Below are 14069 nucleotides of genomic sequence, written 5' to 3' on the forward strand. Positions count from 1 at the left end.
AAAAGCCAGCAATATAGAGACTCAAATGAAAGAGCAATTTCCTGTCACAGAGCAGAAAACTAGAAACTTATGAGGACATGCTATTACAAAAAATAAAAGGACAAAATAAATAAAGTGCTTGCAGTTTTTCAGGCATGTAGCAGAATATAAGGGAAGAAAAGTCTAGAAATTCAGTCAAAAATACCTAACACTGTCAGGATTTATGTTGTGTATACTGGTTTCTAAAAATAAAGCTTGACTATTTCAGAGCTATACAAATAAAATAGATTGAGGGAACTTCTAACAAGATTCTAATAAGAGTAAAAGCAGAAGAAAAAAGGAAGGTCCTTTCCTGGAAAACAATGGCTCAGAAGAATAGTGAGCCCATAATCCAGGGTTTGATGGATAGATGGAAGCATTCCTCTGTTAAATTTAAGCCTCAGAGTAGAGTTAGAAAATCCAGGTTTCGTACTCTTTCTGTCATTAACTGTGTGATCTTGGTCAAGTCACAAACTCATGTGCTCAGCTTCCGGATTTGTACAATTTATGGGAGGGGGTGGGTTTGAACTAAATGATCTCTATTGTGTTTTCTACCTCAAAAATTCTACAGTAGAAACACTGGTAGTGTAGTCAGCACCGGTACAACTATAGTGTTTAGAATTTAGTCCTACAGAATTCTTAGTTCAGTGAAAGGTTTTCCTGGTATTTCACCTCACACATGACAATTCATAAATCTTTCCTTGCCCCCAAATTTGGGACCCCAGGGATAGAGTGGTTTATAGAAACCCCCAGCCATAATGAACTATATCTTTTTATTTTTTAATTTTAATTTTATTTATTTATTTATTTTGGTCGCACTGCACAGCATGTGGGATCTTAGTTCCCTGATTGAACCCACACCCCCTGCACTGGAAGCACAGAACCTTAACCACTGGACCGCCAGGGAAGTCCCTACACTATCTTTTTAGATGGAATGAAGTAAGTAAACATTTACAAATATTTGAAGGAAGATTTGGTATTTGACTAGATATAATGAATGAGAGGAAAGCATCCAAGATGATGCTGAGGTTACTCGCTTGGGTGACTGGGTGAACAGTGAAGCCACTAACTGTGATTGGGAATGTAGGTGGAGGGGAAATGGTGAGTTTGGTTTAGGGTGTGTGGAATGTGAGGTGCCTTGGGACATCCAGGCAAATGTATGTAGTAGGCGGTTGGAAAATTGTATCTGGAGACATTGAACTTCTGACCACTTGCAAATAGGAATGCCCAAGGATGAAAGAGGGACTTCTCTGAGTTGGAATAGGGCTAACAGTAAATAGCTATTTGAGATAGGACACTTTTTTCTTAATAGACTGTAACAGCTACCAGGTATTCACAAAGGTGAAGCCAAGTTAAAACAAAACAGAAAGATATTGATCTATATGCCCAGGACTCCCACATGGATTTGCTCTAGCTACTGCTTTTCTCTCATTCATTATATCTAATCAAATACCAAATCTTCCTTCAAATATCTCTCAAATAAAGACCCTCATATTTCTCTCCAAGGCCAGTGACTTAGCTCAGGCCCTTATTATTTTTTATTTGGTAACTTGTGATTCTTCTTTTGTGATCTGCCTGTTCACCTTCTTTACCCATTTTCTTCTTTACCAATTGGGACAGTTCGAAATGTATTTGCATAACATAGAAAATAGAGATTAAAAAATCTTATAAAGCAATTTTCTTCATATCCTGACTGGAGTTCTTGTTCATTTAAAGCTTTGAGGGATGTTCTTTCTACAGAACATCAAACATCAGGATGAAAAATTAAAATTTTCTCAGATTTGGAGCTTGCCACATATGGATGTTTGACATTCATTAAACTATGTGACAAATGAATGACTTAAATCTTACCTTTCACAGGGATGTGTGGGCACTGTATAAACATAACCTGGGATTCATTCCCTTCATACTTAAGATGCAGACAGAAATGTTTTAAAATCCCCTTTTTTTATGAGGTTTACTTTTTTTTACATTGTTTATTTGAAAGCTGGACACTTTTTCTCTAGTTAATTATCTGCAGTCTCCCACTGCTTCTATTTTCAGAACTGACATAGAAGATAGAAGCATCGTTTTTTTTTTTTTAAGCATTGGACACAGTTTTACAGTCAGAATTAGAAAAGTTCTCAGATCATTTGCCATAGAAGTTTTCAAGACATCATAAAGCACACTATAATTTAATAAATATTGCCTTTGTTTTTCAAGCTATTCTAAATATTCAAACAAGATTTTATTTTAAAATACATATTTAAAGCTTAGTGTATTTAATCATTAATTTCAATTATGTATGTAAACACACTTTAATCCTTAACAGTATGAGTGATTTCACTTATTCGTACGAAAGGCTTTTTATGATAATTCTAAAATTCATATTTATAATTTCTACTAAAAGACTAGAAAGCAAGCCTTTAATCCTGCTTGCACAATATACTAAACATAATCCTAAAATAACTAGTAAATTAGTCCAGGTAACAGCTGATAATTGGTGGCAGAACATAGCCTTTTACTGAAATTGTGGAACACTGAGTAATTAAAAGCAAGTCTTTGACACAAAAACATGGCATAATAATTTAGTTTGTATGAATGCTTGTAATTTAATGGGCTGGTTTTACCCACTGTTACTTCCACATTATACAACTAAATGATATTAAATATAAATTGATAATGGAAATGACTACTTTTCACTTTTTGTTAGATAATAACTGAAAGAAAGGTATTATGTCTTAATATTTGTTTCTGCTCTAGAAGGAAAAAACTCATCAATTACACATGCCTTCTGTGTGTCACCATAGTTTTACCTTTTATGTGGTAGAAGTTACATTATGAATCTTGTCAAAAACAGACTGGTATCAGATGACACATCTAACTTAAACCCCAAAAAACATGTTCCTGGCTTCATTTGACTTACTCTGGTGTTTCTCTAATATCCCACACATCATGGTACTCTGCCCCTTCTGGAACCTCCTCCGGATTCCAGATGTGCTCACTATTTTCATCACTTGTTTGAGGGATGACTGTGAAGAAAGGGAAGATAAAGTTGAAGCTTTTGCCTGTTTTACCCCTTGAAATTTCTCCTGTTCTTCTTCACACTAAGTTTGGGATCACTGAAGTGAAATATTTTCTATTTGTAATCGCTAGCTTGGTTTTTGGTCAGAGAAGCTAAATTCGTAACAATTGACTTAAATTTTTAATCAACACACAGCCAATACATTGAAGAGTTGTAATAATAATTGTAGAAAATTTGGAAAACACATATAAGCAAAAAGAAGAAAATAAAATAATCTACATTCTAACCACCCAGAGATGATCAATGATAGCATTCTGGTGTACATCTTTCCAGTCTCTCTCTCTCTCTCTCTCTCTCTCTGTATATGTGCGTATATCTATATCTATATCTACAGAAATATATATACATATATGTGTATATACACATATAAAACATATAATATACAAATATTTAGTACATAACATAACATATTGTGTATAAAATATATATTATATACAACATATATGCAAAGAAATATTACACATTTTTTCAGAAACAAATAGGATCATACGTAAAATATTTTTACATAAAAGAACAAATCAAACATGCAATCAATCTGATTTGGATAGAAATACTTTATCTTGCCTTGTGTTTTACTATTTAAAAGTCCCTTGATACCTTTTCCGTGCAAGCCTGACATAGTTCTTTAAAAATATTATCAGTGAAAGAAACTGAAAACAGTAGAGACAATGATCATTTTTAATCCATTATTTTCCTCATATAGACATGGGCTCTAAAGAAAATCTCTCTCATTTGTCCTTTATGTCAACTGAGCACATGCCTGGGGTTTCTACATGTCATATTTAAATGTTTGAAAGTAAATGGGGGCTCACACCAATGAGTACTTGCCAGAGCAGTTGCTGCCAGTGTCTTCGTCCCCACAGTGAGCCACAGCCACCCCCTGCCTCCTCAGGAGTCCCTCCAATAGTAGCAGTAAAGTTTAACCATTCAGAGGACCTTCAAGATGGCGGAGGAGTAAGACGTGGAGATCAACTTCCTCCCCACAAATACGTCAGAAATACATCTACATGTGGAACAACTCCTACAGAACATCTACTGAATGCTGGCAGAAGACATCAGACTTCCCAAAGGCCAAAAAATCCCCATGTACCTGGCTGTGTGGCTGAAAGGGTCTTGATGCTCCAGCTGGGTGTCAGGCCTGAGCCTCTGAGGTGGGAGAGCCGAGTTCTGGACCACCAGAGACCACCTGGCTCCACGTAATATCAAACGGCGAGAGCTCTCCCAGAGATCTCCAACTCAACGCTAAGACACAGCTCCACTCAACGACCAGCAAGCTCCAGTGCTGGACACCCCATGCCAAACAACTAGCAAGACAGGAACACAACCCTGCCCATTAGCAGAGAGGCTGCCTAAAATCATAATAAGTTCACAGACACCCCAAAACACACCACCAGACGTGGTCCTGCCCACCAGAAAGACAAGATCCACCCTCATCCACCAGAACACAGGCCCCAGCCCCCTCCACCAGGAAGCCTAAACAACCCATTGAATCAACCTTAGACACTGGGGGCAGACACCGAAAACAATGGGAACTACGAACCTGCAGCCTGTGAAAAGGAGACCCCAAACACGGTAAGTTAAGCAAAATGAGAAGATGAGAAATATGCAGCAGAGGAAAGAGCAAAATAAAAACCCACCAGACCAAAAAATGAAGAGGAAATAGGCAGTCTACCTGAAGAAGAATTCAGAGTAATGATAGTAAACATGATCCAAAATCTTGGAAATAGAATGGAGAAAATACAAGAAACATTTAACAAGGACCTAGAAGAACTAAAGAGCAAACAATGACGAACAACACAGTAAATGAAATTAAAAATTCTCTAGAAGGAATCAATAGCAGAATAACTGAGGCAGAAGAATGGATGAGTGACCTGGAAGATCAAATAGTGGAAATAACTACCACAGAGCAGAATAAAAAGAAGGACACTACATAATGATCAAGGGATCAATCCAAGAAGAAGATATAACAATTGTGAATATTTATGCACCCAACATAGGAGCACATCAATACATAAGGCAAATACTAACAGCCATAAAAGGGGAAATCGACAGTAACACAATAATAGTAGGGAACTTAAACACCTCACTGTCACCAACGGACAGATCAACCAAAATGAAAATAAATAAGGAAACACAAACATTAAAAGACACATTAGACCAGATAGACTTAATTGATATTTATAGGACATTCCATCCAAAAACAACAGAATATACTTTCTTCTCAAGTGCTCATAGAACATTCTCCAGGATAGACCATATCTTGGGTCACAAATCAAGCCTTGGTATATTTAAGAAAACTGAAATCGTATCAAGTATCTTTTCCGACCACAACGCTATGAGACTAGATATCCATTACAGGAAAAATCTGTAAAAAATACAAACACATGAAGGCTAAACAATACACTACTAAATAACTAAGAGATTACTGAAGAAATCAAAAAGGAAATCAAAAAATACCTAGAAACAAACAATAATGAAAACACGACGGCCCAAAACCTATGGGACGCAGGAAAAGCAGCTCTAAGAGGGAAGTTTATACCAATACAACCCTAACTTAAGAAATAAGAAACATCTCAAATAAACAACCTAACCTTACACCTAAAGCAATTAGAGAAAGAAGAACAAAAAACCCCAAAGGTAGCAGAAGGAAAGAAATCATAAAGATCAGATCAGAAATAAATGAAAAAGAAATGAAGGAAACAATAGCAAAGATCAATAAAACTAGAAGCTGGTTCTTTGAGAAGATAAACAAAATTGATAAACCATTAGCCAGACTCATCAAGAAAAAAAGGGAGAAGACTCAAATCAACAGAATTAGAAATGAAAAAGGGGAAGTAACAACTGACCTGGCAGAAATTCAAAGGATCATGAGTGATTAATACAAGCAGCTCTATGCCAATAAAATGGACAACCTGGAAGAAATGGACAAATTCTTAGAAATGCACAACCTTCCGAGACTGAACCAGGAAGAAATAGAAAATATAAACAGACCAATCACAAGCACTGGAATTGAAACTGTGATTAAAAATCTTCCAACAAAAGCCCAGGACCAGATTGCTTCATGGGTGAATTCTATGAAACATTTAGAGAGAGCTAACACCTATCCTTCTCAAACTCTTCCAAAAATATAGCAGAGGGAGGAACAGTCCCAAACTCATTCTACGAGGTCACCATCACCCTGATACCAAAACCAGACAAATATGTCACAAAGAAAGAAAACTACAGGCCAATATCACTGATGAACATAGATGCAAAATCCTCAACAAAATACTAGCAAACAGAATCCAACAGCACATTAAACGGATCATAAACCATGATCAAGTGGGGTTTATTCCAGGAATGCAAGGATTCTTCAATATATGCAAATCAATCAATGTGATACACCATATTAACAAATTGAATGATAAAAACCATATGATCATCTCAATAGATGCAGAAAAAGCTTTTGACAAAATTCAACACTCATTCGTGATAAAACCTCTCCAGAAAGTAGGCATGGAGGAACTTACCTCAACATAATAAAGGCCATATATGACAAACCCACAGCCAACATCATTCTCAATGGTGAAAAACTGAAACCATTTCCACTAAGATCAGGAATAAGACAAGATTGTCCACTCTCACCACTCTTATTCAACAGAGTTTTGGAAGTTTTAGCCACAGCAATCAGAGAAGAAAAAGAAATAAAAGGAATCCAAATCAGAAAAGAAGAAGTAAAGCTGTCACTGCTTGCAGATGACATGATACTACACATAGAGAATCCTAAAGCTGCTACCAGAAAACTAGTAGAGCTAATCAATGAATTTGGTAGAGTAGCAGGATACAAAATTAATGCACAGAAATCTCTTGCATTCCTATACACTAATGATGAAAAATCTGAAAGAGAAATTAAGGAAACACTCCCATTTACCATTGTAACAAGAAGAATAAAATACCTAGGAATAAACCTACCTAAGGACACAAAACTCCTGTATGCAGAAAACTATAAGACACTGATGAAAGAAATTAGAGATGATAGAAACAGATGGAGAGATATACCATGTTCTTGGATTGGAAGAATCAACATTGTGAAAATGACTATACTACCCAAAGCAATCTACAGATTCAGTGCAATCCCTGTCAAACTACCAAAGGCCTTTTTCACAGAACTAGAACAAAAAATTTCACAATTTGTATGGAAACACAAAAGACCGCGAATAGCCAAAGCAATCTTGAGAAAGAAAAATGGAGTTGGAGGAATCAGGCTCCCTGACTTTAGACTATACTACTAAGCTACAGTAATCAAGACAGTATGGTACTGGCACAAAAACAAAGCACAAAACCAGTATGGTACTGGCACAAAGAAATATAGATCAATGGAACAACATAGAAAGCCCAGAGATAAACCCATGCAAATATGGGCACTTTATCTTGATAAAGGAGGCAAGAATATACAATGAAGAAAAGACAGCCTTTCAATAAGTGGTGCTGGGAAAACTGGACAGCCACATGTAAAAGAATGAAACTAGAACACTCTCTAACACCATACACAAAAATAAACTCAAAATGGATTAAAGACCTAAATGTAAGGCCAGACACTATAAAACTTAGAGGAAAACATAGGCAGAACACTCTATGACATAAATCACAGCAAGATCCTTTTTGACCCACCTCCTAGAGAAACGGAAATAAAAACAAAAAAAACAAATGGGACCTAATGAAACTTCAAAGCTTTAGCACAGCAAAGGAAACCATAAACAAGACAAAAAGACAAACCCTCAGAATGGGAGAAAATATTTGCAAATGAAGCAACTGACAAAGGACTAATCTCCAAAATTTACAAGCAGCTCATGCAGCTCAACATCAAAAAAAAAAACAAACAGCCCAATCCAAAAATCGGCAGAAGACCTAAATAGACATTTCTCCAAAGAAGATATACAGATTTCCAATGAACACATGAAAGGATGCTAAACATCACTAATCATTAGAGAAATGCGAATCTAAACTACAGTGAGGTATCACCTCACACCAGTCAGAATGGCCATCATCAAAAAATCTACAAACAATAAATGCTGGAGAGGATGTGGAGAAAAGGGAACCCTCTTGCACTCTTTGTGGGAATGTAAATTGATACAGCCACTATGGAGAAGGGTACGGAGGTTCCTTAAAAAACTAAAAATAGAACTGCCATATGACCCAGCAATCCCAATACTGGGCATATACCCTGAGAAAACCATAATTCAAAAAGAGTCATGTGCCACAATGTTCATTGCAGCTCTATTTACAATAGCCAGGAGATGGAAGCAACCTAAATGTCCATTGACAGTTGAATGGATAAAGAAGATGTGGCCCATATATACAATGGAATATTACTCAGCCATAAAAAGAAATGAAATTAGAGTTATTTGTAGTGAGGTGGATGGACCTAGAGTCTGTCCTAAAGAGTGAAGTAAGTCAGAAAGAGAAAAACAAATACTGTATACTCACACATATATATGGAATCTAAAAAAAAAAAGGGGGTCTGAAGAACCTAGGGGCAGAACAGGAATAAAGACGCAAACATAGAGAATGGACTTGAGGACACAGGGAGAGGGAAGGGTAAGCTGGGACGAAGTGAGAGAGTGGCATGGACATATATACACTACCAAATGTAAAATAGATAGCTAGTGGGAAGCAGCCGCATAGCACAGGGAGATCAGCTTGGTGCTTTGTGACCACCTAGAGGGGTGGGATAGGGAGGGTGGGAGGGAGGGAGATGCAAGAGGGAGGAGATATGGGGATATATGTATAGGTATAGCTGATTCACTTTGTTATACAGCAGAAACTGACACAACATTGTAAAGCAATTATACTCTAATAAAGATGTTAAAAAAAAAAGAGAAAGTAAATAGGCATGCTAAATCCCAGCTTGCATTTGTTCCAACTGTTGCGGCAGCAAATGGAGACCCACATTAGGTGCAGAACATTATTTTGATTACTGTTAAGCATTCCCAGAAATGCACCTGATTGTCAGGTTTTCAATTCTTCCAGTTCATTTGAAATGATCTGCTTCCATCTAGCATGGGCTTTGTAAAGCATAATTACAGATTTATATATAATGTTTTACATATGACTCATTGTTCTTAGAATTTAGAGATTATTAGACCTACATTATCAGAAATACAGGCAGCACAGAAATACATCCAAATTTGAACTAGTCTTCTGTGAAATGAATATCTCTTGAATAAGGCAAATAGGCTCTTGAGTATGTAGAATAACTGAAATTTTAAAATTGTCCACTCAGACCTCATTTTAGTCATTATTAAACATTTTTCCAGACAAAATCTTTTACAATTACCTAAATTGATGAGAGTACTTCATTTCCTCTCCCTGTCCACCCTTTGGTAACTGTGATCACGACCAACAGAATTACAGATTTCTACATTTTTAAAGATGTGCAAAATGTTCAACTCTGTGAAAATGTATAGGCCAAAATGCTGGGAAAACACCCAAAAAATATTTATTCTAGTTTACCGGACCCGTGACTTTATAAGTCACCCCATGGGCTTTAATTTATAAGCTTTTCAACTTAAGATAAAATTGTGTAGTTATTTGTTTCATTGTGTTCTCCAAAGGACTATTAGCTCAATGGGGGCAGGGAACCTTTCTATTTTGATCTCCATTGTAGTCTCAGAGATGATCATACTACCTGGTACATAATTAGCTCTCAACAAATATTTATTGAATGAATTAATGAATTCTGTGAAATTGCCAGAATATAGCAGCACAGAACGTGAAGAAGTTAAATGTCGTGGTAACTAGACCCTAAATACTAAAAAAGTTATCTAACCACAAGTGACTGTCCTGGTTTTCCATCTCAGGAAATATGCCAAAAAATGTGAAGAACTCAAGGCAAATTAATTTCCATTACCAGAAAAACAACTTACCTGCAACACTAGAGTAAAAACAATATCTTTATATGTAAATAGTTGTTCATCGTTCTCACAATTATTTGAGTTCAGCTTTGATAAGTGCTAGTGTTAGTATTACTCTCCCTATCATTTTGCTCCCAAAGAAAAGATTATACTGATTATATTGATCTATATGCTTTATTAAATAACTTACCTTTAAGCGCTTCTGTTTTTGGTGGTCCAATATCCCCAGGACCCATTTCAGATGAACTATTTGACTGGAGGAGAGGAAAAAAAGTCCAACATTCTGTAATTACTACTTGTATAACTTGCACGACCAGTGATACTTTAAATTTGATAAGCTTTCCGTCTACAGTTTCATTAAGCTTCCCAGTTTCATTACCCATTGCTATTATATAACCAAGAGACAGATGTCAAGTATTATTTTGAATGTGTTTTCCTCGTCCTTTCAAAAAGTATTTGGTTTAATAGACCCCAAGGCAGAATTGATCTTTGATCAGACTAAATCCCCAGTTCCAGCCCAGTGAATCATGTATTCTTGGGGCTAGGGGAATGAGCCACATTCAACTCTTTGAAGGTTAGAACCAAGTGTTAGAATAAGAGCATCGACCCCTTTGGGTTTTGGCAGTTGTCTGGTCATAGTTAGATGGGGGACAGAAGTATGGGAAAGTTTTATAGAAATAAAAACAAACCACTAAATAGAGTCTAAGTATTTAGACATCAAACAACTCATTCAAAAGTCTTGATAATAGGGCTTCCCTGGTGGCGCAGTGGTTGACAGTCCGCCTGCCGATGCAGGGGACACGGGTTCGTGTCCCGGTCCGGTAAGATCTCACATGCCGCGTAGCGGCTAGGCCTGTGAGCCATGGCCACTGAGCCTGCACGTCCGGAGCCTGTGCTTCGCAATGGGAGAGGCCACAACAGTGAGAGGCCCACGTACCGCAAAAAGTCTTGATAATAGCTTTTACTTGTTTCCACTGTGGATATGAAATACTTCTTTGTCCCATCACCTCATGACACTGAACTAGTGGATTTAAACAGCAACGCCAGATTAATAGTGTCAAATACATGCTGAACCACTTCAGTCTTCATGCAAGTTCAGGTTTATTTTGCCATCTTCTGTACGAGCAGACATACCCCCTGTATGGGACAGGAACAGCAGACATACTGCCCCTGTCTCACCAGTAGAAGAACAGTTTTCTTTTTTCAGCTAAGCATAACACACATTACACCATCAGTATAGCGGCTACCACCTTATTGGTCCCTGTCAGGAGTTCTTCGCTACTTCAAGAAATCCCAATTTTTTTTTTTACTAATTGTTCTTGCTGATGTCAGACTCTGCAGCTCCAATTCACTCCATTGCTGGCAGTCAAAACTTCTTATTGCGTGGTCCTGGCAAACTAGTACCTCCAAGTCTCCTTTTCCAGGCTCCTGCCCTTATCTCCCAAGACTTCAGACAGGTACACAAGTTATAATGTCCTGTTTGGGCAAGAGGAATAGGGTCTGTCTTTGAAAGCTGGTGGAAAAGCTCAACTGTGTCTTTTTTATGCTAAATTATTCCAACAGCTATAAATTATAAATTAATCTGTAACATTTCAAAGGTTTCTGAGACAGTAACTATTGCTTTCCAAAAGGTGCTTCAAAAGTGCTATGTCTGCTGTTAAGGTGTTACAGGCATTTTTATGTGAAAATCCCAAGACAATATTCTGTACATTTTTTTCTTTTAAATCACTAAAGTCATGTAAACTTGCCGTGCTTTTCTTAAGTTATTAATCATGAGAATATTAATACTACTAATAGTCAACCAGGGTAAAGCATTTTTTGGAACCTGAGGGCCTCTTGTTTTGTTGAGTGCTTCCTTCCTCAGCAAATTAAAATCCATAGAAATAAAAACTTGAACATTCCTGACAAAAATTGGTATGCTCTCCATGGACAGTGATGATTGGATCAGTATATCAGAACAGAGGAGGAGTTTCAGTTTATTAACTTAATGAAAATAAATGATTAAAAATAAAATTTTCAAGTGAAAAGATGGACCAGGATAATAAAAACATTAAAAACCATCTGGCAATTGTTTCTATAAGAATATCATTTCAGCCTCTACCATGAATCTACATCCAATTATCCGAGCAATTTATCATTGCAATTCATGCCACTTTGCAATATGTAGGAGAGTTAGAACATCCTTGTTACGTTGTCTGTGCAGAGCGGTAAACCTTATTTCCCAAGGTCTTAAGATCCCCTCGTGAGACAACAGACATACTCTCTTCCCAATCTCCTATATTCTTAACAATTCTTGGTGGGGATAGTGTAAATAAACCAATGTGTATGCAACAGTTCTAAATGCTGTTTTCAGTGAGTGTATTTTCAAAAACACATCGCTCTTGTAATCGTTCTACAGTTCCCAAGATTAATACATGTTAAAAAATGAAAAGCCGTTTCTCTCCTGGAAAATTTAATAGTTCATTAGAAACATTAATTTTTCTCACACTGTTCTGATACCCCAATTCTATATCCTCTAATGATATTTGTACTGTGGTGGCTGAATGACAAATTATCTCGAAATTGCTTATAACCCAGATATACAGAATCATACATTATTATAGTAATTTTCCTCTATATATTGTACAATTTGGTAAAATGATTCTAGTCTCTCTATTCTCATAAGCACTCATCTTTCCCCTGGAAACATCTCTAGATGCAAATAAACATCTCCATACATAAATGCCAAAGGAAACAGGCTTTGTAACCAGGGAAAATTCTTATCTCTGAATCTGTTCTAGTTACAAGTTCCACTTCCCTTTATTCCACATCGCTGTTTCTCTATATGAAATACTTTTATCTATATGACATAACTTTACCTTTTCTATACTTTTTCTATATGACATAACTTTACCTTTCCCAGGATTTATCATTCTATTTCAGCTAAGGTAGCAAAAACGAGTTTGCCTTCCCAGACTTATTGATATTGCACTTAACTTTTTCTTCTGTGTCCTATTTGTTGTATATATTCAATGCTGTTACTAATGGCCTGCTTTTTCTTTCCTTCTTTGGCCTCTACTAAGAATTTTCCCTGACTAAAACTTCTTGGTTCCTAATCCTGGCTCCAAGCTGACTCAGTTCCCCTCCTCTACAAATTTTATTTCCATTGCATGTCTTACTTGATTCTGCCCTGTTCCACATAACTTCTTCCTGGGGGGTGGAAGCTCAATCCAGTGTCAATCTGGTTGACACTGGATTGGCTGCCTATTTAGATTATACTACTTGTTTTCCCACACTATGGCAAAAAAGAATTTGGGGAGGAGAAAATTGATATGTATGTTCATGGGAGATGGTTTATTCATGGTAAACTGGTCATGATAACAAAGAACATTAAAATAGTTTAAAGCAAATTGATATATTCTGCTATAGTACGAGACTTTTTAAAATAAATTTATTTATTTTATTTATTTATTTTTGGCTGCCTTGGGTTTTCATTGCTGTGCGAGGGCTTTCTCTAGCTGCAGGGAGTGGGGGCTACTCTTCGTTGCGGTGAGCGGGCTTCTCACTGCGGTGGCTTCTCTTGTTGCAGAGCACAGGCTCTAGAGCGCAGGCTCAGTAGTTGTGGCACGCGGGCTTATTTGCTCTGCGGCATATGGGATCGTCCCGGACCAGGGCTCAAACCCCGGTCCCCTGCATTGAGAGGCGGATTCCTAACCACTGCGCCACCAGGGAAGCACCTATAGTATGAAACTTCTGCCGCAAATTTTGTTTGCCTTCACATAGGCAGTCTGATAGCCAAGGTTTGCTAATATCTAAGGAGGAGGAGAATGGAGAGCAGGGGGTTACATGGAAGTATTTTGAGTATTCTGAGCATACTGGCAGTGACTGTGGAATGGCCAAAGGTCAATTCATGCAACTCTCCTACCCAAAATGAAGCCCATCTTGCTACTGCAAGCCTCCCTGAGGTTCCCTGTCCTGACCCCAAATGCTATTCAACTAATTAGATTCCACAGCTCTATCTGAGCATGTAGCAGGAAGCCAATTTTAATAGGCTGAAGCTAGTTTGTCCCCTTATTTGGCTCAAAATATTTTCTGTTCTGCTTTCATGTGTAGAC

General features: G+C 37.2%; 1 protein-coding gene across 1 annotated transcript in view; it reads right to left on the reverse strand.

Moving 5' to 3' along the window:
- DNAAF6 (dynein axonemal assembly factor 6) overlaps positions 1 to 14069 on the reverse strand; it is a 33993-nt gene that overhangs the window by 19381 nt on the left and 543 nt on the right. Inside the window, exons 2-3 of the mRNA XM_060002433.1 lie at positions 10166 to 10229; positions 2924 to 3029 (exon numbers count right to left, since the gene is read on the reverse strand). Of these exons, the coding sequence (XP_059858416.1) occupies positions 2924 to 3029; positions 10166 to 10229 (170 nt within the window). The remainder of the gene's footprint in view (positions 1 to 2923; positions 3030 to 10165; positions 10230 to 14069) is intronic.

Source organism: Delphinus delphis, chromosome X, assembly GCF_949987515.2.
Source record: "Delphinus delphis chromosome X, mDelDel1.2, whole genome shotgun sequence".
Taxonomy (NCBI): domain Eukaryota; kingdom Metazoa; phylum Chordata; class Mammalia; order Artiodactyla; family Delphinidae; genus Delphinus; species Delphinus delphis.